General features: G+C 37.3%; 1 protein-coding gene across 1 annotated transcript in view; it reads right to left on the reverse strand.

Moving 5' to 3' along the window:
* Nucleotides 1-26,229, reverse strand: part of LOC145784298 (structural maintenance of chromosomes protein 5-like) — a 46,795-nt gene extending 20,566 nt beyond the window's left edge. Inside the window, exons 1-3 of the mRNA XM_082596089.1 lie at nucleotides 26,043-26,229; nucleotides 9,267-9,385; nucleotides 2,187-2,262 (exon numbers count right to left, since the gene is read on the reverse strand). Of these exons, the coding sequence (XP_082452215.1) occupies nucleotides 2,187-2,262; nucleotides 9,267-9,385; nucleotides 26,043-26,158 (311 nt within the window). The 5' untranslated portion in view covers nucleotides 26,159-26,229. The remainder of the gene's footprint in view (nucleotides 1-2,186; nucleotides 2,263-9,266; nucleotides 9,386-26,042) is intronic.
* Nucleotides 26,230-27,657: the final 1,428 nt, after the last annotated feature.

The raw sequence follows: 27,657 nt of genomic DNA on the forward strand, positions 1-27,657 counted from the left end.
CACACAAACTATAAAAATAGTTTTCTGCAATCATCAAACTAAAGATAAGAATTGTTAATTTCTCACTAAAACTTTTTTTAAATTCCAGTAATTTTGCATTTAACAAACTATAGATGACGGCGCCACTAATTCAATTGCTGCCTTTTAATCTTAATGAACACGCCTGCAGAGAAATCTTACCAATCAGAAACGTCTGGCAAACTCAAAGTGTAAGTCTTACTCTCCCAGTTAATCTCGTTGCTTCAAGGACAAGTCAGGAGGTTGGCTACAAGTATTTTGTTTTCAAAGACCGATTAAGTTCGGATGTGCTGTCAAACAGCGTTTCATGATTGTAAAATAACTCTCTGCATCAAAAGAATATCGAAAACCCGCGATGGCATCTGTTCATTTATATATGGATTATTCAGGCGAGTGCACTGGCGTAGCGTGACTCATTTGGGGGGGCACTCCAAAGCACAAATATTTAACTTAGGATTAATATTTAGTATTAGTTAGACGATTTTTGGTCTATAACATTTGAAGTTAAAACTGTGGTAGACAGTTCGCTTTGTTAAATCATAGATACTAGACAAACAAAACAAAGTAACTTCAATACATATTGTAGTACAAAAAACCCCACATAATTACGAGATAACTGACACAAGATTAAACCAGATTTGCACTTACTAGGGCACAGAGCGTTGTAATTTAAATTTATTATAGTTTCAGGAGAGAGTTTGCTTTCTTATACCACAGACACACAAGACACAACTATACAACAGGGTTGAGCATTATAACAATATATTTCATAAAACTACTTGTAAATACGTAAAATATATTGTTATAATGCTCAACCCTATTGTATTGTTGTAACTTGCCTGTCTTTAGTATAAGAAATTTGCTGGTATATATTTCTTTAATAACGCTCAGTGCCCTAACAAGTGTAAATGTGGCCTTGGAAATCTCGGCATTCAGACCTTGCATCATTCCTAGCGCTAACTCCAATAATAATTTTACAGCGGTCATAGAAAAGCTTAAAGGGTTTACAAGTTTTCCTTCTTCACCAATCTCAGATACTGATCACTTTCTGTAGTCGATATAAAAATGAAGTCGATTCCTACACGTGATCCAAGCAATGAGAATAAGAAAATCTACAGCCAAAGGGCTTGGCAGAATTAGCGGGGAAAGAAGACCCTGTTCAGCTTGACTCTAGTCTTAAACTTTCATACTACCATTAACCTTTCAGCACTAACGAGAGTAAGGTGGTCAGTTCCATTCTCTTGTTTGCCCTTCCTTCAAAAACTACGCCCACACAATGCAGGGTTCGAATTTAACTTTTTTTCGCACTGGCCAACCGGACCAGTCGCTAACCATTTGCACTGGTCCGCACGAGATCGCATTGGTCCGTCCCGTTTACTGATAAAAACAAAATTGTCGTGGGAAGCACGAGGCCAACCCAGGGAAAACCACCTTAAAACGACAATAATGAATGGTGGCAATAACATGGAAATATACAATGGCAATAACAGTACAGTAACAACAGTTTATCTGGGCAAGACATTCAATCTACGTTGAGTCTTCAATCTACTTGGGGCTCTTTTTCAATTTCTGAATCCGATAATGGGTCATAATCGGAATTTGATGACGGGACGATCACGGGGTCATAATCGGAATCCGATGTGTGTTTGTCTGGCCTTGTATTAAGTTAATTTGATGCCTCATCACTCACATGCTCTCTAACAGAATCTTAACATTTTTATGCATCAAATCTCTTGAGAGTACTGCACTAGGCTACCAGAGCTCACGTGTTGTTGCAATTGCTTTTTTTTACAGTTTAACACACACGGATCACGTGTTTTGTTGTTTGAAGAGAAGCGCAAACGAGAACCACGCACTCTAAACGATATAATACGATGATATTTTCCTACTGGTCCGCGGGGAACTTGCACTAGACATTGGCCAGAGGACAAATGCTAAGATCGAACCCTGCAATGTATTAGATTCTGGATAGAGGTGAGCGGTGTTTTCAACAACTAGCTCAAACTAATCCAGGATTGCATGATTAGAAAACGAGCATCTTATCCACTGCGCCAACTCACCACTGTAGCATGTATTTAACTAAAAAATATTGAACTTCTTCTATGTGAAAAAGTGCTAGCCCGTTGGGGGTGACATAACAACAAAAGGATGACAAAATAGCAACATACAGTTCAACTTCAACACAAGCTGACTTCTTCCCGTGTTTGATGAAGTCAGCCAGCTCCTTCGCTCTTGCCAGTACACCTGTAATAAAAAGTTCCAGCAATCCCAAAGCAAATGTGCTTTAAATGTTCAATACAATAAAGCAATTCGTTTAGTTTAAACATAACAACCAGTCCACATCAAAACATCCATGAATGTATTCACAGACCTCGAAATTCACGGCGGACATGTCCGCCGTCACAGCATGTGTTGTCCACGGGAAGTACCATCTACATCGGTCATATTTGTCCGCCGTGCGGCGTATTAAGCTGGGTTTAGACTGCGTGCATTTTCCGTGCGTAAGCACTCCGACAAAAAGTATCGCCCGATCCATTACACACAAGTGAATGGGAGTGTTTACATTGCACGCGTATTTCATGCGTTAGCACTCAGACCAGTGATTCCCAAACTGTGTGCCGCCTCAGATTCTCAAATTTGCCGCAAATCTTTTTGGAATTTTGGAAAAAACCTGTATAAATATTTATAATAAGCCATGCAGACAAGCATATGCGACTGAAAAGCGCTCTAACTGCTTCAAAAAATAATAAATAAGCACATGTGACGATGAAACCAATTATGGCATTGCCGATAGAGTAGGGTAATTGCCACGTCATAATTGGGCTGCTAAAGAATACGTTCATTACGGGTTTATGGCTTCAGGACCCGAAGATAACCAACAACCTTTCTGCATTATCTGCAATAAAGCCTTAGCTAATGAGTCGCTTGTTCCCACTAAGCTTAGCAGACATTTGGAGAAAAATCATCCAACATTGAAGGATGAACCAAAAGGATATTTTGCGAACCTGAAGTTCCAAACAAACAAGCAGGCAAAGATCATGAATAGCTATCTCAAGCTGCCGGAAAAAGGATTGATTGCAAGTTACAAAGTGGCTCACTTGTTGGCGAAACATCACAAAGCACACATGGATGCAAAAACAGTAATTGGACCAGCATTAGCCGTTGTTGTTGAAGAAATGTTTGGTAGTGCTTCACGCGAAAAAGTTAGAGTTCCGTTGTTAAATAACATAATTTCACAAAGGATAGAAGAGCTATCATCAGATTTAAAGGATAAAGTTCGCCAACACGTTGTTTCTACAGACAACGAGCTGTCTGTAGGCCTACTATGGTCTTTACAAATTAACGAATCTACAGACAGAACTGGGAAATCTCATCTGCTGGCTTTTATTCTCTTCATTAACACTGAAACATTAGTAAATGAATCTTCGTTTTGCAAAGAATTGAAAGGCACAACCAAAGGAATTCAAATTGGCAGATGAAAATATTTTGTTTTCTGAGTTGAAATGCAGTAACTGCGTGAGCGTTTGTACTGATGGTTGTCCTACAATGCGGGGAAAAAATAAAAGACCGAAAAAAGTTTTTGATTTGTTTCCCGCTCTTAATGAATCAACTCATAAACAAGAAATCATTCCGCAAATCATGAACACACTGTCTGGACTTCAGCTTGCACTGCAACATCACTTCCCAGAATTTGCTATTAACAACTTTACATGGGTAGTTAATCCATTTGGAAGCAATGAATCAAGCAATCTTTCTGCAGAAGAAGAACAGCTTATTGATTTACGAAACAACCCGTTTTTTCAAACGCTGTTTCCACCAAAACTTGGATGAGTTTTGGCTGTCTGCTTCCAAATCCTATTCTATGATCGGTGCAAAAGCAATCAACATTATATTGCCATTTGCATCTTCGTGGCTATGTGAACATGGCTTTTCTGTTTTAACTGAAATTAAACGCTGTAAACGAGAGAGACTGCTTGGAATTGACGATGAGATGCGGGTATGTTTGTCAACAATGCAACCTCGTTTCAGTCATATATACAAGCACATCCATCGCGAAAAAGTTTAAAAGCTGACAAGCTGAAAAAGTTTGGGAACCACTGACTCATACAATCGCAAGCCGTCGCAAGCGATCCAATCTGAGTGGAAGCTGAAGCTGTCGCAACCGATCCGAGGTCGCGTATTTGATAAGTCAGTCTAAGGTAGTTTTGCGAAAAAACACCGAAGTAGGTAATTTTTTTGTGAAGTATTGATTGAAAAGTATTTTTACATCAAAAGCAACTTGTTGGGCAGATTTTGCTGAAGTTTAGACTTTTTGAAAGGGTTTTATTATATTTTTAAGCCAGATAGATGCCTCCCAGTTAGTGTTTTTCTTGATCAAACTTAATTATTTTTCATTCCTCTTGGTTTAGGCCACCGTTTTGAATTTTATGTTCGATAGGTTGTTACACATAAAAAAATCTATGATTATGAAGTAACAGTGACGTATGAAGGAAAACTTATGTTATGAAAGTTATGAAGTAAAACCAACCAGTGATCACCATGCTTCTGAGAGGCTACCAGAAGGTGAGTAAAATGACTAGTTGGCCAGCCTATTAAGTTCCTACTACCTAAACATTATTTTAAAGCATGAAGCTAATGATTATACCAAATAGCCTACCTATTCTATATTTGAAAGTGCTGATTATTTCACTTTTAACCATTACGGTTTTGCCACCTTTTCTTTTTGTTGGCTTTATTGCTGTATAATATTTTGTTTCTACAAATGGTTTGGTTTTGAATCTTTATCCTCTGACTGAAAAATCCTTGATAGGTTATTCCTGGTAGTTTCGCATACTTGTAGAGGCTTTTGATGCAATATCGCCTGATTTGCATTTCAACAAAGAAAAGTGAATTCAAGTGCAGGCATCTTTAACATTTAAAAGTCATCGTAAACACACAAACATGCTAGACATGTCCAGTGGTGGATCTATAAAAACATTTGGGGGGAGCACCAAAGTTTAAAACAAAGGAAAATTTGTAATACAACATAGACAATGCAAAATTTGAAGTTAAGAAACAAACAGAGTGATAGGGGGTCTGGGATGTTTGCTCCCCCATAAAAGTTTACCTTGCTTTGGTGACGTTTCGTGCACTTTAAGGCCTAATAATGTATGATATATTGTGTATCAAGACACACACTTTATATTTGACAAAGTTTATCAAAACTGGACTTCTGTAGAAGTTTGTGTCACAAATCTTGATTTCAAATTAAAGCTTTGTTTTAAACATTTTATTTTTATCATGGCCACAAAGAGATTTTAATGATTTGTTGAAGGTTTGTATAGTGCTGTGTTGGCTTTCAATATAATTTTGAAAATTTGCTAAATGTGATTCAAATTTCCCAAATTCCCTTATAGTGTAACATTTCACCTCATACATTGAAATAGGCCAAATTAATTGTCAACTAGTTGAGTGAGCAATGTGTCAGTAGATTTACTACTAGTACTATACTATTCCTATTATACAACCTAGTTTACATTAGTTTGTTTTAGGATGGATGCTCGGCTCCAGAACCTCATATGACGATAATCTTATTCCTAATGCATATCTTGAGCATACTGCATAAAAAAAATGTAGCTGATACAATTGCCATGAAGCCATCACCAAACAGTGCGAACACTGTTTTGGCTTGTCCATTGTACTTTGTAGACAAAATAAAGTAATATTCCTTCTCCGAGGTTTATAGACTATGTCTCTCAGTCACATTTTGCTATGAACATAAAACTGCATTTATATATATGTATCGTGGTTGATTGCAATTTGATTTATTTTGCAGATATGTTTGTGGTCTTATCGGACTCGTGATGATTCTTCTGCTGTTGAAATTTGAAGTCTTGCACTTTCTACTTCATCAATGTAAAGTCCATGATAAAGAATTTGAACTACATAGTCATTGTACTGTCATGGGCATATACTATATCAGAATTAATACATTACACCTACCATACTCTAGTATGATACCATATTTCAAAACTGTACAATTGTACATGTAGGCTTGAGGTGGACATTTGCTTATAGCCTATTTCATTTGTATATTAAATGAAATTATACCCTTCAATTGTTTTGAAATGGGTTTTTGTGATTACTTTGACTATGTGTTTTATTATGTACAATCACTTTTAAAATGAATTATTCTGAAGTCATGAGTTTTTATGATTACTTTGGCTGTGCAATGTGCATTTCATTACTATCACCATTAAAAGGAATTTGGTGGTAAGAACACACACATAACATATCATGTTGTTATATGTGTTCTTAGGCATTAAAATTGATTTGACAAAAGTATAGTATTAACTGACATTATTCCATACATGTGTGACACAAACATGTCAATATAGAATATTGTAATTGCCATCATTAGGCAGATTAACACAAGAGAATTTGTTTACTGAAAATTATTTGTTGTGGTGAATAATTGCCATTGCAGGCCTATAGATTTGTTGATAAACAGCCAAAAATTGTCAACTATAATGGTGGTTTATTATTGTCAACATTGCTATTACAAAGAATTCTTTGTCCATATTTTTCATTGTTGTGACTTTGCAACCTTTTTAATTCCGTTAGTGCTATTTTATTTGCTTCTACCAAATTTGTAGCATCTACTTTTTTCATTATTTGTGCATAGCCTATAAACAATTATACAGGAAACTGCCAACATGCAAAAATACTATCTTTTTGATTCGCTGGTGACAAATAAAGTTGAATTGGATTCAGTTTTTTTGTTTTAGCTTATTAATGTTTTATGAAAGCAGAAAATAAACAGCTATTAAACTATACATAGCCTAATATTATCAGAGAATTTAGTCCGTCACAAATGGTAGTGACCTGTGAGATCTCATATACCCTGTATAGTAGGGTGATTCAGAAATTGATTTTTTTTTAAATTCAATGGGGCACCCTCTTGTATCGTGTCAATACCTGAAAAAATAATCCTGTCAAATTTTTAGGGCAATCGAAAGCATTTTTAAGGTTGCTACCGACTTTAAAAGCTGCACATAATACACAAATGGGTCATTCCCTGTCAACTCAACGAGGTGTGCAAGCTCGACCTTCTTAGATTTTTTTGAAATTTACACTAAAGTTTCATATTGATGTATAATGAACACAAAAAAAATTTCAGCTCATTATCTCAAGACGTTTAGAAATTACAGCCCTTCAAAAGTCACTAAGGTCCCTCAAAATGTGTTCGCATGTACAATTGTACATTTTCCTCCATGTTTGGGTCTTCATAACTTTTAATCTAAAGCATTTACAAAGCTGAAATTTGGTATTCTGACTAAGAAGCAGCCCTAGTTTTCATATCTACTACCAAAATTGCTAATTTCCAATTAGTTTTAGATATAGAACTTTTCAAAAATTGAAATTTTTTACATTTGAAAATTTTTTATTGATTTTTGATGTCCGCTATCTCCCAAACCAATAATCACAGAACTACCATTTTGCATATCATTAATCTATACTAGTTGATAATTAACCCCCATGAGACTGACACCAAACAAATGTAAAATTATTGAAGTTTGGAGGGTGCAAAGATGAAGCCCGAACCATTGCATTGCTCAGTAGTTTACAATGCCGGTATTTTTAGTGCTCTTTATGATGAGCGCAAAGTAGGAAAGCAATTTTTAGTAGTAGACTTGTGGTATAGTTTTAACTTTTCACATTTAAATAAAGAAACCAATCTACTAAAAAGCCAACAAAGATTTCAAAGCTATTCCTTAAAGGTTATAAAACCAGGAAGGTTGTTTAACAAAGATACCAAGGTCAGGAGCAAAATGGTTGGAATGCAAGGTCAAACTAATCAAAAAATATATATATAGCCCAGAAATAGACAGTTTAGTTTTCGAAGTGTTTGCTAAACATGAGTTTAGAATCCAAGGTTATTCTAAAAACATAGCCTGTCTAAAAATTCCAGTGGTACACTCTTGGTGTTGGTCAAACAAAGTTTATTTTAACACAAGAACCCACTCGGTGCAATTAAATATATCTGGCATTGCTTTAAAAGTCTGGATGCCACTCTGCACTCAATATTGATAAGTAATTTTTGTTTTGGCTTCTCCATTCGCAATATATGACCCTCAAAAGTGTTCTACTTTGATATCATTGTGTGCTGACAGCTAGTGCAGTCTAGGGTTTGATGAGCCTACTTGTGTTATGAGCTTGTTCCTTTCTGTAAAAGTCATTTGTGCAGAGGAAGTAAAACTCAACATGTATTGCAATGATCGTATTGACAAAACTGAAGTGATGTCAACTGGATCAGCTGATTGACATCAATGTAGGTGAATCACCTATATTTTCAAAATGACGTAATACTGTACACATGAAAACCGCAAGTAGTGTAAACGCGAGCTGTTTGAGACAAGACGCACGTAAATCGCAACGCAACATTTACGTGCGGAAAACGCATGTAGTCTAAACCCAGCTTTAAGCAGCTACACGCGCTTTGACTCTTCAAGCGCACGTCGTTGGTCTGATGAAAGCCTTTCAGAGTGACTTTGCTGAAATTTTATAAAGCCTTTTAAGCCGTAGCTATAGTTCTCAAATGGTGAAAAATTATCAAGATAAAGGGATTAAGCATGACGATCGACGCTAAAACTGGTGTGTCCGCCGTGAGACTTAATTTGTCCGCCGAGATAGCTGCTTAGACCGGACACGTTTGTCCGCCGTCAACAAAAACGAATTTCGAGGCCTGTATTCAGTAAATTGTCAAAGAAATCAAATATGACAAAATTCAATTTCCACGATAAAAGATGAGTCACACGCAATGTGGGTCACTCACAAGAACACAATTAACGAAGAACAGGTGGTAGTGAAAACACATCGATGAAATAGTTAATAAAAACAAAACACATTAGTTTTCAATAAGTCAATGGCCTAACACGCAATCGAACAAACTACACTAACAAAATTACAAAATGCAAAATATTAAACATTGGTAGTAATGATTAGACTGAAAAATTAAATTGCATTAAGGAAATAAAATCAGAATTGTGTGCATAAGGATATAACCAGACAACTGTCAATTAAGCAGCTTATCTGCCAAATAATCACCGTAGGCTAAGTTAAAACAAATCAGAAATATTCGAATTTTTTTACAAACTAAATCTTTATGGGCAAAAATAATTTTAGCTTTCAGTAGTGGCTGAAGAGGTTCATAGGTTAACAAAAGTAAGAAGCACTGCCATTAATGTGCAGCAATAAATAGTTTTTACTTGTTTTCCCAGCAAGGCCTATGCAGATGGCACAGACAATGCTGGATTTTCCAGTGCCGTTAGGACCAATCACCACATTCAGCTTTGGATTGAGTCGAAATGTACACTCATCATAGGTTCTAAACAAATGAAAAAGATGTTGTTGACTGGAACTTATGAGCTTACTGTAATACTGTAATAACAAATTCAAAACAGAGCCACACCAATGGCAGCCAGAAACAGCAGTCAAATGTTTTTGTTTCAACGTGCCCAAAACCAATACAGTTCTAGGAATTACACCATGTAACAAAATATTAGTTGTGCCAAGTTTTTAGTATTTTTTGAAAGATATTGCTGAGTAAAAATTGCTTCCAGCTAATTTTTTCCACAACAATCGTTTAAAAAATATTTATTTAAGTTTTTTTTGTATCATATATGTTCTTTTGTATATGTTGTATATGTATGTATATATAAAAACAATGAAAACTATTAATACTACAAAAAGTGCTCAATGCCAAGCAAAAAGGCAAAGCAGAGTGAATTAAAATCAAATATAGTTATTACTATCTGAAGCCTTTACAAATTGTTTCACCTAACGGATCATCAGAAGGTCTTATTCAAATAGAATCTATTTGAAGATTCTATTTGAATAAGACCTTCTGATGATCCGTTAGGTGAAACAATTTGTAAAGGCTTCAGATAGTAATAACTATATTTGATTTATGTATATATAAATGTATATGTTTTTTGTACAGTATATGTTCCTGCATATGGAACATTCAAAGTAGGCAGATATTTTCAGCTGAAGTCGCCTTTGCTCTATGTTCTAATGTCGTTTATAAATTCAGTTGTTTGCGCGATGCAAGCCGTGACATACATCGGTATGTCAACAAGACATTTATCGACTAGAGCTGGGGAACACCTGAATTTGAATTCTATACAGAAAAGCGCAATTAAAGATCACATTTTCTCATGTACAGAATGCCAAAATAACGTTTCTATCAAGCAGTTTGAGATCATGTCCAGAGGCAGGTCTGAGTATCAAACTAAGATCTTGGAAGCCTTGTACAATTGTACATAAAACGTCACAATCCACTTTTGAACAGACAATTGTATGCTTGCGGCTCATCTTTCTTGCTCTCTATATTTTAAAATTAGTTTTTTTGCACCTTGCCTTTCTACCATATCATGTGATCTGTTTAACACCTTTTGATGCAGTTAACTTTGATTCTCGTGGAGCCTATCGTTGAGTTTGAGCTAGTCAGAAGTACTGTGCAGTTTTTGTCTTTTTCTGTTTATAGATTTAGTTAACCATTGTATCTTTTTCAGATGTAGTTAAGTTGTATGTATATTATTCCTGAAGAGGACATCTTGTGATGTCGAAAACGAAAACGTTTGATACTTAATTTGTTGCGTAGTTTTATGTAAATGTAATAAACTTGAAGATGTTAAACTTGATCACGTTGCTCGGCTTCGTATGCTTATGGTTCAACAGTTCAAGCTTTAAAAACATAAAAAAATCTTCCATTTTGAATATTCTTCCGTATCATGTTCTATCGCATTTGTTTCGCATAACACTCAGTGATCTGATCAAACCATCAAGCAAAAAAGCTGCAGAAGACTCGGCTGTGTCTCGATACAGAAAAAGTTTCTGATGACGAATTCAACATACCACATACAGACATAAATTAGAATTTTGGTAATAAACTGAACAGTTCAGTAACGTTAGTTTTGCATTATGGTTATTGCCTTAGCCAGTGGCGCCGGCAGGGGGGGGGCAGGCGGGGCAGCTGCCCCCCCAATGTTTTGGGCATCACCTTTTTTTTTTTTTCATTAATACATATTAATATATATATTTTTTTTTAATATTTGGATCCCAACCTCAAGTAAGTCAACTCAAGTTGCAAGGGGGGGGGGGGGGGGGGGAGGTAAAAGCTCTCTCTTTAAAAAAAAGTATGGAAAACCTTGATGACTAAATTGTACAGTAGATTAAAAGATTTTCTACAGAAGCAAAGATATAGACTTTTTAAAGTTTTAACTAACGTCACATTGATGTAGAAAAATAACAACCTGTTAAAATTTTGATACCTCACACTCCCATGACTTCTTCCGAGCGCATTTTGGCATTGGTTGCTTGCAGTGATTCTTTCACTTAAACAAAACGTTTTGTTTCAGCAGTTTTGAGTTGTTCGATTCTTAAGTTGTAAAGGAGACTCAATTTCTCCAATATTTATCATTTATGTTTCTTCTTTAATCTCAGCAGAGTATAAAACTTGTAAAAGTTTTTCATCCATACGACGTCATGAATGAAATTATATCTCAAATCAGCGTAATGACGTGACATCATCTAAACATTTTACCGAATAATAAATTAACAAATTCGATCGTCAAAAGTGGTTTGGTGGTGGTAAATATTACGTAATGAAAAAAATGTGATAAGGTTGGAAGACATAACGTCATGTATTTTCAATACAAATATGAAGTTTAAAATTTATTCTTTTGTTCATATTCGTAATCCACCTTCAAAGCGGTACTACAAAGAACAATTTTCGATAAGGGAGGCATCAAGAATAAGTCGACATGACTTTTAACCCTTAGAAGGTTGGGCTCCTGGAGTCTTGCTCAGTTTGGGGGGGGGGGGCTGTCAATTTTTCTTATGCTTTAGGACTGATATCTCTGTTATTTTGGCACGGTTTCAAAATTTGGGATTCACTTTGTAAAATTATTCACGCTGAGCATATCCGAAAATTAAAACTATGTGAATTTTAGAACTGCTCATATACGTTGAAATGTTGAGGTCACTTATGAGTGTAATTTGTAGCGTGAGTTTACACATTATTTTTTGGTAGAGTAATGAAGAACATGCATTGCAATGTTGTGATTAAAATTTTTTTACATAATTTTACATAAACAGTTAGCATTAACGAGACATGGGCCAAATTAATTACTTTCATCCAGCTGGTGGGAAAATTTTGAACAATAGAATATGAAATATTTCAGAGGATGTGCTGAGAAATGCCTTATATCTTCAATTTATAACCTTTATTCGCTCAAAATTTCAGCTCAATAAAGGTGAATAAAAGTTAGGAAAAGTCAAGAAATCTCGTAGTCGCAGCCTCAGTGGTTTTAGAGATACAACTGTTGATACAAAAAATTTAAATTGACAGCCCCCCCCCCCCCGACCTTCAAAGGGTTTGCATTGAGTCAACAGATCTATGCCTGGTTTACGTCAGCTCCGGGATCAGTGAAATATAAGGTTGTCATCTTCAGTGCAACAAGACCATTGATTGATTGGTTTAGTGAGGATTCGTAGTCCCATTGCTTTCATTTTGAGTGATCATACTGATTTTCAATTTATTCCTACAAGACGTTACGTAATGTATAACTAAGGTTGGAAGACATTAGTACGTCATGTCTTTTCAATTCAAAATGAAGTTTAAAATTTATTCTTTTGTTCATAGTCGTAATCCTCCTTCAAAGCGGTATTACTGTACAAAGAACAATTTTCGATAAGGGGGCATCAAGAATATGTCGACATGACTATTAAAGGTTTACGTCAGCTCCGGAGATCAGTAAAATATAAGGTTCTCATGATCGTGATTGTAAGCCGCGGGAAATTTTTTCTCTAAAAAACAGATTCCCGGTAAGCTAAACATTTTTTCCAGCCCTGGTAGAAAACAAGAGAAATTAAATAATATACCACTGTCTTGCATGTCTTGCACCAGTGGCGTAGCCAAGGGAGGGGGGTTCGGGGGTTTCAACCTTTCAAATTGAATTTACGGATGTTAATACATTGTTTACAAGAAAAGTTGTAGCCTATGATGTAGTTTTTCGTCAAACCGTGCAAGGATGCAAGCCATCTGCAACTGCTGAGATTGCTTGTTTGATTTAGATTAACATCTAAAACAGCTATTCGTTATACAAAACCAATGGCCGAGTGGTTAGCGCGTTGGGCTCACAGTCGAAAGCCTGCATGTTCGACTCCAGCCACCCGCACTTGCTGTTGTTTCTCTAGGCAAGAAACTTTACGATAATTGCCTCTACCCAGTGATCGATTTCGAGTAATGGGTAGTACCAAATTTAAGTCATAAGTAGAGTAGACAACCGGAAACAGACATTGCCGTCGGCTGCAGCGTGGGTCAGGTGTATGTTGGAAGGCGTACACCGATGCATAGCGCTCAAGTCCGCTTTCCCGCAATGCAGGATAAAGATAAACAAACAAACAAAAAACTTGAATATATCACAAATTGCCTAAAGTAACTTCATTTTCTCAAAGCTTTTTGTTTGACACTCATCAAGATGTATGACCTCTATGACGTTACATTTTCTAAACTTTGGGTTGACTTGAGAACATAAAAGTTAGTGACTTACCGGAATAAGATCGTTTTTTGAATCAACCAAGGAGAAAATTGATAAATAATAAAACTGTAATAATCTCGCAAAAAAAAAGCAATCAACCTATGTCTCTAAAACAAAGTTTGCCTAATTTTAAACAAAACTGCATTAAAAGAGCGAGTTTTGCCAATACCAAACATTCAAATATCTCAGTCTGGAATTAGCAACAAGAAAACATAGAGACTTAGCTTTATTTTCGAAAAATGCCGAAGAAAACATGATCTTATCCTTTTGCTATGCCACCGGACAGCACCATTTTACAGAAATATTCATACCCACAATTTTGTTGAAAATGCTCTCAGAATGCACCAAACTGAAAGTAATTTTTCAAAATTTTCTGGGGGAGGCCCCCCAGACCCCCCGCCGCTAAGTGTCGCCTTCGGCAAACACGCTATCGGGCTTCGCCCGCCGGCTGTCAACACCCCCCCTTTCAAAATTTTTGACTATGCTACTGTCATGCACTGTCAATATTTTGCCCCCCCAATGTTGAAGGTCTGGCGGCGCCACTGGCCTTAGCAGGCCTCGAAATTCACGGCGGACACGGCGGTCATGTTCGCCGTCACAGCATGTGATGTCCGCGGGAAGTACCATCTAGATCGGTCATATTTGTCCGCCGAGAAATAACACAGGAACTAGCGATACAAATCGTCATTGCATAGTACTAACAATTGTTGCGAGAATATAATTTCCCGCGCATTCTAGGGCGCATCTAGAAAATGTGAATACTGTATCTCTCACCCAAACAACAAAATCTATCATTCTATATTAATTCAATGTAGACGCAGACGTTGAATCAGTGTAAAAATGATAAATTTTGTTGCCTGGGTAGCTTCCATTCAAGCAGGAAAACTTTCGATTTATACGTTGCTTCAACGATTGATGACATTGAATCATCGTAACAAAGGTGAATTCTTCGCTAAGAATCGATGGGAGTAGGCTACAGGTACTTCCACACTAATCAGCGCAACTTTGTTCAAGTTTTACGTCACAATGTCTGGCTTTGATCTCCGAGTAATATTGATAAGGCAAGGTTAGATACAAAATTAGATTATATATACGAGTTCGGTAGGCTATTACAGCAAGATGCAGCAAAGTTTGTTAAGTTTTGGTATTACTGTAAGAAAAGGCCCAGGGAAAATTCACTTTTGCTCACATGACACGCAAAAATAAACTTAAAAAAAGCCTAGTGAAACGTTGCACAGCAGAAAATAGTAGCGTTAGTGTAGAAGTTTTTCCGACTCGTGCCCAGAGCATTGTGATACAAGAAGCCACACGACCTCGTTCGGTAGAAGTTAATCAGGTATGCGGAGTTTTGAGCAGGTACACGGCGTTTTGACTCTTCAAGCGCACGTCTTTCAGAGTGACTTTGCTGAAATTATAAAATGCATTCTAAACTGTAGCTATAGTTCTCAAATGGCGAAGAATTTTCAAGATAAAGTGATTAAGCATGACGATCGACGCAAAAACTGGTGTGTCCGCCGAGATAGCTGCTCAGACCGGACACGTTTGTCCGCCGTCATCAAAAACGAATTTCGAGGCCTGCTTAGTGTTTAGTGCATTGCACCTAGTCATGTGCGCTTGATTATGTCATACCTCTCTGTGGCTGTGAGTAGTCCATAGTTATTGCAACATGACTTGGCAACCACACAGTGATTTGTCATTTGTACACATAGCTCTACTCGTGTTAAGGGGTCTGCTACTATTCGGTGAGTCCGATTCGGTGAGTCTGATTCGGTGAGTTCCTAACCTCTAACCCCTAACCCTAAAACGGCAATGATAATTAGGCTACGGTACCCGATAATTTAAAAAAAAAATTGAAAAAATCCCCTGTTAAGGGATCGGACTCACCGAATCGGACTCACCGAATCAGACTCACCGAATCGGACTCACCGAAACGGGCCATTCCGCGTGTTAAGACTTCTTTTCAAAGCCTTTATGTTTGTGGATATCTGTAGCTGTTCTGCAATCTGCAGTACCAGTGTCATGCTTTGCGTTTCCTCGGACCACGCCGGAGAGGCAGGGAGGGGGGTCCTGTTGTGTTTTTGGGCAGCGCAAGACCTCCATACAGACGACCAGGCCAGCACTCTGGAGAGGCCACTCCAGTCGCTCCCATCCCTGGGTGCGTAAAACAAACCGGAGGACAGCAGTCTACGGGTGGTCAGTCGAGGCGGAGAAAGCAACTAGAGCCAAGAAGACAAAGAAGAAAAGAGATAATAAAATTGAAAACTTTCTGACCGTCTGCACTAACTTTGCTGTTAAATCTCTTCTGGTGAACCTAGAATTGCCATTGAAACATCGATAAAATTCGAAAATAATACTCCAGCGCCATGTGGCAAATAAAAGTTCAAAACAGCACCTGCTAGATGGCGATAGTAAATATCGCGCATTTGAGCAATTTTACCATTGCGCAAGAGCGCCATGTTTTTATTATATATATCCGTTTTGATCTGGTCATGGAAAAGGTAAGAAAGTGTAATGAAGAGTTAGCCTTTGCCTAGGATGCAGATATAATTCAGATATATATATGAAGTGAGCGTAGAGATGATGAAAGCAAGTGGAGAGTTGGGAATTGAAGTAATGCTACAACTTAGCCAAAGGGTATTAGATGGAGAGGGAATGCCGGAGAAGTGGAAGCATAGTACTCTTGTTCCATTGTTCAAGAGAAAAGGGGATGTGAGAAGTTGCAGTGCATATAGAGGTGTAAAACTACTAGAGCATGGAATGAAAATTGTGGAGCGAATACTAGAAAAGAGGTTGAGAACATTGGTGAAATTAAATGATATGCAGTTTGGAGTTATGCCAGGAAAAGGTACAGTGGATGCTCTGTTTATATTGAGAAGAATGCAGGAGGAATACCGAGAGAAGCAGAGAAAACTATATATGTGTTTCGTCGACTTAGAAAAGGCATTTGACAGAGTACCAAGGAAAGTGATGGAGTGGGCAATGAGGAAAAGAGGTATACCGGAGGTATTAGTGAGAGCTGTGATGTCTATGTATGAGTATGCAAGAACAAAAGTGAGAGTTGGATCAAATTATTCAAACGAGTTTTTTGTGAAGGTTGGTGTACACCAAGGATCAGTTTTGTCACCTCTGATATTTGCTATTGTGGTTGACGTTGTAACTGAAGGAGTGAGGGAGGGTTTATTGAGTGAAATTTTGTATGCAGACGACCTGGTCTTGACAAGTAATAGTATGGAGGGACTGGAGAGAAAGTTTGAGAAATGGAAAGAAGCATTTGAAACCAAGGGTATGAAGGTGAATCTTGAAAAAACAAAAGTGATGGTGAGTGGAGCAGAAGGAACAGTTGTTGAGAGCAAAGTAAATCCCTGTGGAATATGCGGCAAGAGAGTGATGAGAAATTCAATGCAATGCAAGGAATGTGGAAAGTGGGTACATGCAAGATGTGCTAATGTCAAGAGAGCCGCAACAAGATTGGCGAAGTGTTTTGTTTGTGGGAAATGCAGTAAAGGAAGAAATGAAGTGGAAGGCCATGATGATGAGTTCTGCCATGGCATCGAAACAGTGACAGACTTCTGTTATCTGGGTGATCGGATAAATGGAAGTGGTGGATGTGAAGCAGCAGTGACAACAAGGGCAAGATTGGGCAAAGTTCAGGGAATGTGGGGAAATGTTGTATGGCAGAAAATTCTCACTAAGGATGAAAGGGAGAGTATATCGGAGCTGTGTGCGGCCTGCAATGCTATATGGTAGCGAGACATGGATATTGAGAGAGAGTGAACTGGCAATCCTGAGAAGAACGGAAAGGTCAATGGTGAGAGCAATGTGTGGGGTGAAAACGAGAAGGGAAAAAAGGACTGAAGAATTGTTGGATATGCTAGAGATGAGAGAGACCATAGACTAACTGGCAAGGGCAAATGGAGTAAGATGGTATGGACATGTGATAAGGAGGGAGGAAGGAAGTTTTCTTAGAAAGGCACTAGATCTAAAGGTGGATGGGAAGAGGAAACGCGGTCGTCCAAGAAGAACGTGGAAACAACAAGTGAAGGATGAATTTAAAAAAGTTGGACTGAAGGAGGAAGATGCAAGGGACAGGGTGAAATGGAGAAAAGGGATTAAAACAATTGCTGCGCGGAAACAATCGGCCACCCCCACTAGTGGAGAACAAACCAACGATGGATTATGATGATATGCATTAGAGAATGTAGAAACTTATTTAAACATGTATATATCATATAATATATATGTAAAGGTTTTCGCATCACATGGACATTGGACATTTACAATGCTACAACTGATGACAAGAAAAAGGCATGTTTGTTATCCTGGGTTGGCCTCGAGATGTGTAGCTTGGTTGGGAATCTTTGACAAAAACGTACGTAATCAATCGTTCAAACAGATTTCAGATAAGTTAGCATCTCATTTCAAAGAAACCATCCATGTTCAAGCAGCGCGCCATAGTTTTTACAACTGTAAATTACATAGGGGTCAGTCTTATCAAGATTGGAAAGCTACTTGATGAGGTCTTGCTCAGAATTGTGAGTTTACCTGCAAAAGTGAACAGTGCAATCATCTCAGCTATGTCGACAAGCAGATTAGGGGTGCTATTGTGTTAGACACATCATACCCTGAAGTCAGGCGTCAATGTTTGAGGAATTTAAATTTTTCATTCGTTGACGTTCTCAACAAAGCTAAAGTTTATATCATAACTGTGCAAACTGATAACATCTTAAGACTAAGAAAGGAAGGAACATCAGATGAAGCAGCCGTTGTTAATAAGATGTTGTTAAGAGTAGAAAGAAACCTTCAATTGTTCCACAAATCAAGGTCACAAGGCATGGAAGTCATGTCAAGATTGTTTTTCTAAACATTTCAAGGGTGAATGTCTTTTTAAAAGTTATGTGTCTTACAAGTGCGGAAAAAAGGGCACCGCAAAGGAGTTAGCCTACAACACCAGCAGAAAGACTGACTAGAAGCTGTAGGCCACATAAGCAGTTGCACCTCCAGGGAAGGAAAAGTGAAACTCAAAAGTTTACTAACGCATTGGTTAGCATTTACTAATGCGTTATCTTCAAATATGCGCTATCACTTTAATGGCATATCAAAATAATATTCAGTACAAACCTACTAATCTGGATGGCAATGCAGATGGACTATCTAGCATACGCGCCGACTTCCAGGGGGGCCGGGGGGCGACGCCCTCCCGTAAATTTATGGTTGAGGGGCAACAAAAATGGCTAATCAAGTGGTGTTTCAAAGATAAAATACTTTGCGAGAGATTTAGATCGTTTAAACGAACTTAGAGAGTGCCGAAAGCGAAAAATAAGCTGCGTTGCTCTTGCCCGCAAAACAGCAGATGATCGCATGGCTTTCTCTGGAACGTGAATTACTACAGTACTGAGATGCGCACGGCACGCACGCTCACAGTCACACACTGCTTCTCTTCCCGCGTGTAAAGAGCAGCTTCAAAGTCAAAACGCGTGGTCGCGAAAAAGCGAATGCGAGGTTGAATAATTATTCTCATTTCACGAGTTATCCAAACGTCCGTTAGATTTTTTGTGTTTAGGAAACTTTATCGAGTTGAAACTACGACACACCAAACAATTACGTGAATACAGCTTGGAAATCATACCGTATGGAAATTTCAAAATAGAGCGTAGAGTAACTTAAGCTGCTGGAATAGTCACGTAACTATTCACTGCAGTATTACGTAAACCAGCTAAATTAGACGAGCTATTTTCAATGAGGTCTTCCTGCTGTGAGATCAATTATTATGATTCAACAGTATTGTTTTGCTCGCATTGTGTGAGAATTAAATTTAAAACCGATAAAAGAAAAGGTATTTAATGGTCTTGGTCGCAGATATTGCCTGCATTAACGACGTCTCCTACCGATATTATCACCTAGCCAACCTGACATCATTGTTTTATTCGGCCGCTAAGGTTTGACATCGACTTCAACGATCATGGAATGTTACGTAATAATAACGATTATATATATATCGTACAAGCAAAAATAAAAAAAATTGATCTCTTGAAACAGCTCTTTTTTCTGTTTTGTCTAGTGAGCTTTGCATATTGCTCAACAAGTGCATAAAGTTTAGAATTGACAGGAAATCATTAAATTTGAAAGTTAACTTTGAATCTTTGCAAATAAACGTATTCAAAACTTTTACTTCGGCTGACGCCATTTCACACTCCGTAATCTACGACGGCAATGATTTTGCAGCAGCAAAAATGCAAGTTGAACCTGTCTTTTTGAAGTGAAAATCACTTGCGAAAATCTTGATCTATACTCGAGTATATACGGTATTTGATAAACGACTTTCGATAAAAAACATAAGAAAACACTTCGCCGTTGTTAACGCTTTGAAGGTAAATAATTAACAAAACGAGCGAAACGAGGTTAATACAACTGATAGCGGGTTTCCACTCTGCATGAGGTAATTGTTTTTTGTGTTTTATTTCGATAACTTCACTATCTTGAATTGATCGTTGTTATTCACTCGCACGAAAAGGAAATGAATCGGCTTGTTTTCCAACTGTTCCAATTATGAGCTAATAATATCAAAATTTTTACGACTAGGCGTACTGTTTGCGTAAAACTAATCATTTCAAGCAGCTGTTCTATAATTTCGGTTTGCGACCTAGGTATCAATATAAACAAGACGATAAGCTTAATCAAAAACTATTTCAATTGAGTAAAATAGCGTTATGGATATGAGATATGAGGTCATCACCTTTCTCGCCCCCCAGGTTTTTTGAAAAGTCGCGCTTGTGCTATCTAGATCAGAGGTCAACAATTGGCGGCCCGCCACGCTGTTATGTGCGCCCGCGGAAGGTATCAGCGTACAAGTATAACCAAAAATACTTTTTTTGAGGAGTTAAAGAGCATAAAGGCAAAAAATACTTTCCGGGGGCATATATTCGCTTTGCATACGATTCCACCGACCTACCACTATAAATAAGATTGTAGTTCTAGGTGGGGGTCGCTTTTAAAGTTATTCCAATGCGATGTCCAGCCACACTGTCCCAGTGGTTGATTAAAACGTCTGTTTTCGAATTTCGAAATTGTCTGTCAGCATAAGGTTGCTTATTTTAAGTTTGTAAATGTCATGTAAACACTAGTGTGCGTTTCTCCGTTATTGCGTTTCACGAGCAGTGTTCCCTTTATGCAAGTTTTTGTTGGCAAAATAGGTCGGTGTGCCAACTCAATTTATATTAAATTGGCAAAATATTATATATATATAAACTGAAAGACTTTTTCTGGTTGTATTATGGAAATATTTTGCTTAGTAGCCTACTGCAAAATGTTGTTAATCAACAATTCTTGCCATGCTGATAAGCACCGCAAGTGACAGTTGTCTAATAATAAATCAAAGAAATATATACGGTTTTATAGACTCTCACAAAAAGGATGAAAAACCAACTTATTGCTTTTTTAGAGGGAACACTGTTCATGAATTACGATAGAAACGTTTTTTATTCGGTGATTTCCACAAGCGTTTGTTTCATGGTGCCTGATTTCTTTTTCCCTGTTATTGGAGCTTATTTTTCGCTGATATGTTTGCAGGTCACTAATGTTGCATGTATTGCAATGTATTAAAATTTAAATATTTCCTTGTTTACTGAAACTGTTGATTGCAAGATATCTTTGGTGAAGCGAAGTGACAACACCACTCTTGCTTGGCGATGAATATTCTGATGAAACCGCTCGGGTCATTCCATGTCAAGTGATCCAGAAAAATGGGATTTTGTAACCCACCCTCTCAGATTTTAATGAAAATCCACACACTGATAAAACTTTTCTTCCTGATTTCAAAAAACTATTTTTTTTTTTAAATTGGTCAACTAAAACAAAAGTTACGGCCACTTAAAGTTGACTGCTTTTTGTGATCGCTGGAGCGTAAAATCCATTTTGCTTTCACAAGTTTAACTATAGGAAGATATTTCTCAGCTCGTAAGAAATTGTACTGATTGATATTTTCAGGTATTGTAGGACATATACTTCTTAAGCCATATCACTCAAAACTAAAGCTCTTGACCATCACCTTTGACCTTTAACCTCATGTTTATTAGTAGCCCCAATTGTGCTCAATCATGCGGAACATAATTTTTGATCATGAATAACTCATGGTGCTCACTAGTTACAATCACATGCAATGCATCATTTTAAAGGTATTTTCAAGGAGAATTGATATCAGAAATAAAATTAATGGCTTATTAAGTATTTCACCTCACAAAGTGAAAACAAAAGCGTGTGTCTGAAAATCAGTACTATTTTTAATTACAAGTGTGCTATGCCAAGTTCCCCTAATGATGTTTTGTATATTTATATTTTAAAATAGCTCATTAAATATTATAATTGAAGAAGATTGTGCCAAACAATGCAAAACCATCCTCCACACCTCCAAGACACCCATTTGAATGCCCCAAGCTCCCAACTTCCCTGGACACAACCACCCTATGGACAAATCCCACAAAAGCGACCAAGCTTGTGGCTGTGTGGGGGAGGCCATGGCTTGACCACTGAACAACTTGGAATGGCTCCTCCTCAATGACCTCGATGACCAGAGTCAGAGCATAATATCACAAAGTGGATCCGATCACATTATAGATTCATATTTATATAATTAAGTTCTTCTTTTAGCATTTCTTCTGATGAGCCCCTATGGGCGAAACCAACAGTAGAGAACTTAATAAAATATGAATCTAAGTATAATGTGATCTGTTTCACTTTGTGATGTATATATATATATATCTGGTATGATTGCCAATACTGTAGATTCAGATTGCTCAATGATATAATCAGAGCGAAATACTGTATAGTTCAGCAAACAAGTCAGTTACATCATATGTATGTATATAGCGGACCATCAATGGCAGGTAGTGTATGTATGCACACATGCAACTTATATGCATGTGTGCAGTATGTGTCTTCATATATAATGCCTGCATTATTGCTCAATGTTCTGACTGAGTCTCTTTCCATATTTCTTAATCTTTATATATATTTAATTGTTATTTCGCTGTCCAATTACCCGATTTCAACCCTTAGATAACCATTTGTGAACTCTTACCTATGTTATTATTCAGTGTATTGTTGTATGATATTTTTGATGTGTTAGTTTTGTTGTGGAAAAATAGGTCAAGAAAGAGTATGTACCCAAAGTGACAAATTGTTATTCTGGAATTTAGAATTTATCATTGTTGCTCAGATGAATCTATGGCTTAAAATGTTTAAGTAGCAGGACCCATATTAGTTTAAAAACATAATTTTTTGGCACAATCTTGTTGTTGGCTCTTCTCCCTCAAAGTCATTGAGGAGGAGCCATTCCAAGTTGTTTAGTGGTCAAGCCATGGCCTCCCCCACACAGCCACAAGCTTGGTCGCTTTTGTAGGATTTGTCCATAGGGTGGTTGTGTCCAGGGAAGTTGGGAGCTTGGGGCATTCAAATGGGTGTTTTGGAGGTGTGGAGGATGGTTTTGCATTGTTTGGCACAATCTTCTTCAATTATAATATTTAATGAGCTATTTTAAATTATAAATACACAAAACATCATTAGGGGAACTTGACATAGCACACTTGTAATTAAAAATAGTACTGATTTTCAGACACAAACTTTAGTTTTCACTTTGTGAGGTGAAATACTCAATAAGCCATTAATTTTATTTCTGATATCAATTCTCCTTGAAAATACCTTTAAAATGATGCATTGCATGTGATTGTAACTAGTGAGCACCATGAGTTATTCATGATCAAAAATTATGTTCCGCATGATTGAGCACAATTGGGGCTACTAATAAACATGAGGTTAAAGGTCAAAGGTGATGGTCAAGAGCTTTAGTTTTGAGTGATATGGCTTAAGAAGTATATGTTCTACAATACCTGAAAATATCAATCAGTACAATTTCTTACGAGCTGAGAAATATCTTCCTACAGTTAAACTTGTGAAAGCGAAATGGATTTTACGCTTCAGCGATCACAAAAAGCAGTCAACTTTAAGTGGCCGTAACTTTTGTTTTAGTTGACCGATTTAAAAAAAAATTAGTTTTTTGAAATCAGAAAGAAAAGTTTTATCAGTGTGTGAATTTTCATTAAAATCTGAGAGGGTGGGTTACATGGTCTGGATGACTTGACATGGAATGACCCGCTCGCCTTGCTATAAGTGCACAAAACAAATGGCCTCGTTTAGTACGCATTGTTAAAGAAGTCAAAAGCGTTGTAAAGGGAGCAGCTTGGCCTGGCAGTAGCGTTGTTCGACTAATTTTGTTGCTGCGGTATTTTAAGATAAATATTAACATGTAACGCTGGATACTGGGCACAAAATGCGTCCTTTTTTAGCATGAGAGTCAACCTAACTAAAATTTTATTAGTGCGGCCCGCCACAGCTCTCCTTAGTGCCAAAGTGGCCCGCATGCAAAAAAGGTTGGTGACCCCTGATCTAGATCGTCTGTGGGGATTTGGGAATGGGGATAGACAAAACATTTGACAAAAATAAGGAGCAAGAGAATGCAGGGGTTTCTCATTCTGTAGAGGGAACCATGGGCGGTTTGCCCTTAACTTTCAGAGCTTAATATGAAAACGCTTCAGGATCCGTTCTTATAATTGGTTTTGTCGTATACCCAGGACGGTTGGCCTGGAAGATTACATAACATTAACAATGATAAACTGCGTTGCTATGCTTCTTATAAAGACTCGATGGGGTAGAAAACAATGAAATACTTTTACATTACAACGTAACAGTTTTCCACGAGCACTAATGTTTCTATGCAGAACATCGGACAGGCAACCTCTAAGGCAGGGGTCACCAAACTACGGCCCGCGGGCCCCCACGTGCTGCGGAAATAACAGCTACAGTACAACTGTTAAGGAAAAAAGTTACCAAACTTTTTGTAAAGGACTAACGTTGCTGTTGAGTTACACGCAACCTGCTAATGATTTTTCCATATGGTTTCTTCTTATGACATCACAAACTTTGTTGTTCAAACACCAATGTTTCATCAGTGTAATATTTTTTCAAGAGCACAATGCCCTGTAGTGCATCACAGCAGGGGATAACTTTTCCAGCAACCTTTCGATTTTCATCACAACTTTGCTATTCCCCCGCTGATTTTGTTGTTTATTGTGCTTAATTCAAGTCAATGAAGATTCTAAATAGTTGTATATATATCTTTTCGCAATTTGCATCCGGCCCGCAGCTGTTAATCTCGCAGCAATCCGGCCCTCAGAGAAAAAAGTTTGGTGACCCTTGCTCTAAAGCAACAATCGTCGATCAATGCACTTCAACAGATCTTGAATACAGCAAAAGAACATGGTGAAAGGTTTTATTAGCACATTTATTATATTTGATGGAAAAAAAATACCAAGAGTGGCTGGTTTGCAACGTGAGGGGGGAAGGATGGCAAGCATAGTTCGTAATACGAGAAGATTTCTCAGTTTATAATATATATAAATGCAAGTCACAAATATACCCATTTCTGAAGATATTTAGACTGTTTTTGATCTTTGCATGATGCATAATATGAAGGTTATGTTTTTTCAATAGTTCTTTATGTTTACATGCTAAAACTTTTAATAGAAAACTCTGGTGGCTAATACTGCAAATTTTTGAGTAAAAAACAATAAAAAAAAAAGTGACATTTTATCAAAAGAAGGAAACTTCAGAACTTTTTTTGATATTTTAGTAATTAGTTTGAAGTAGCAAAACACAACACATAAAATTTTTCGTGCAACATAAACTTTTGTCAAATGGTGTTATTGCTCAATTGCAATTTCATTGTATATATGTACAACTTGTGGTTACTTTTGAGCGATTTATTGTTGAAATTTTTATGATTGGACTGAGAAGACTTTTTTTGAGAGTATAATCCTGGCAGTTATTGCATACTGGCAAAGGCCTTGAACCACTGATGCAGGACGGGTCGCTGAGTGTGACAAAGTTAAGTTTCAGCTTGTTGTTGAAATGCTGCCATTTATAAATTATTCAATCCGCCAGATGCCACTGTCCTTAAAATGAGCTGTGCAAAAGAACACCTGAGAGTCGAACCAACGTCACTTGATCTTGCTGTTTCTTTGTTAATAAAGTTGGATGGTTAACCAACTGAGCTACCGAGACAAGTTAGTATCAACCACATTTGACAATGAGAACACATCGGATCGATGTAAACTTTGTAACTTAGGTGGAAAATTAAAAAAGCATTAGACCATGTATTTAGTTGCTCCTTTTAAAATAAACACATCATAAAGGACAGATATTTGGTCACAAGATGCAAGCTTAAAACAATCTATCCATATTTGTTAAACAATAATAAATTTCATATAGAGATTTATGAACTTTTCTTAATCACTGCTCAATTTCACAAAGCTTCCAAACCATCACAGTTTTTCAACTTAATCTAAAGTGCAAATTTGCATTTTTAAACTTGACATTTTGAAAACTTACAAGAAATTGTTAACATAAATTCTGAGGATTGAACCTGGCGTATACAAACTGCTGCGTTTTCTTGTAGAATTTGCAGTCATTGAGGCGGCCACTGTGCTGGCATCATCATCCATCATAAAGTTTGTTATATTTCAGAAAGTAAAATTCCAACAGCTGTTTTAAAAAAGTTTAAAATATGGTATATACCTGTATATATCCTGATATAAAATCATTATTATATAGGCTAAAACATATTTGACACACTTTCACATAAATATCTCCTGTATTAAGCATGTAAACAAGATTAGTTAAGACTATAGCAACTAAAGGCATACTGCTATGCATTGGTATTAGAATGATCAGCCAAGTTTGGGGTAGTGTTACGGTATCGGTACATACAAAATTTGACCTGACACCTGAAAAAAGACAAAATGTTGAAAAAAGACAAGTTTCCGGCTGGTCAAAAGTACCATGATGTCATCTATTGCTTTTTGATGTGATATCATGATAATTGATAATAATAATAACACCATTTATCAAGGTTTGCAACATTTAAAGACACCCTATTAAACTTGTTAAGGACAACCAATAACGCTCCACTTTTAGTCTCAACTGTTACTCCACTGTAAAACAGTTCATATTGTTAGGTAAAAATTAATGTGGAAGAATCATTTCAAAAAGATGTATAATATATATACAGGCCTCGAAATTCACGGCGGACACGGCGGTCATGTCCGCCGTCACAGCATGTGATGTCCGCGGGAAGTACCATCTAGATCGGTCATATTTGTCCGCCGAGAAATAGCCATACAAATCGTCATTGCATAGCACGAACAATTGTTGCGACTTGCGAATATATAATTTCCTGCGGATTCTAGCGCGCATCTAGAAAATGTGAATACAGCATCCCTTAGCTTCCATTCAAGCAGGAAAACTTCGATTTTTACGTTGCTTCAACGATTGGTGACATTGATTCAACGTAACAAAGGTGAATTCGTAGCTAAGAACCGATGGGAGTTACCGGTACTTTTGCACTAATCACGCGCAACTTAATTCAAGTCTTACGTCACAATGTCTGGATTTGATCTCCGAGTAATATTGATAAGGCAAGGTTGGTTACAAAATTAGATTATACGAGTAGGCTATTACAGCAAGATCCAACAAAATTTGTTGAGTTAGGTTTAATAGTAGCTTTAGTGTAGAAGTTTTCCGACTCGTGCCCAGAGCATTGTGACGCAAGAAGCCACACGACCTCGTTCGGTGGAAGTTAATTAATTATGCGGCGTAAAGCAGCTACATGGCGCTTTGGCTCTTCAAGCGCACGTCGTTGGTCTGATGAAAGCTTTTCAGAGTCAGTGACTTCTCTGAAATTTTAAAAAGCCTTCTAATCCATAGCTATAGTTCTGAAATGGCGAAGACTTTTCAAGATAAAGTGTTTAAGTGACAATCGACGCTAAAACTGGTGTGTCCGCCGTGAGACTTAATTTGTCCGCCGAGATAGCTGCTCAGACCGGACACGTTTGTCCGCCGTCATCAAAAACGAATTTCGAGGCCTGTATATATACAAAATTAGGTGCATGTTGGCAGATTTCAGCACAAGCTACACTCAGTGCTGCAGGTGAACCAAGGCAAGAAA

Source organism: Aplidium turbinatum, chromosome 15, assembly GCF_918807975.1.
Source record: "Aplidium turbinatum chromosome 15, kaAplTurb1.1, whole genome shotgun sequence".
Taxonomy (NCBI): Eukaryota; Metazoa; Chordata; class Ascidiacea; order Aplousobranchia; family Polyclinidae; genus Aplidium; species Aplidium turbinatum.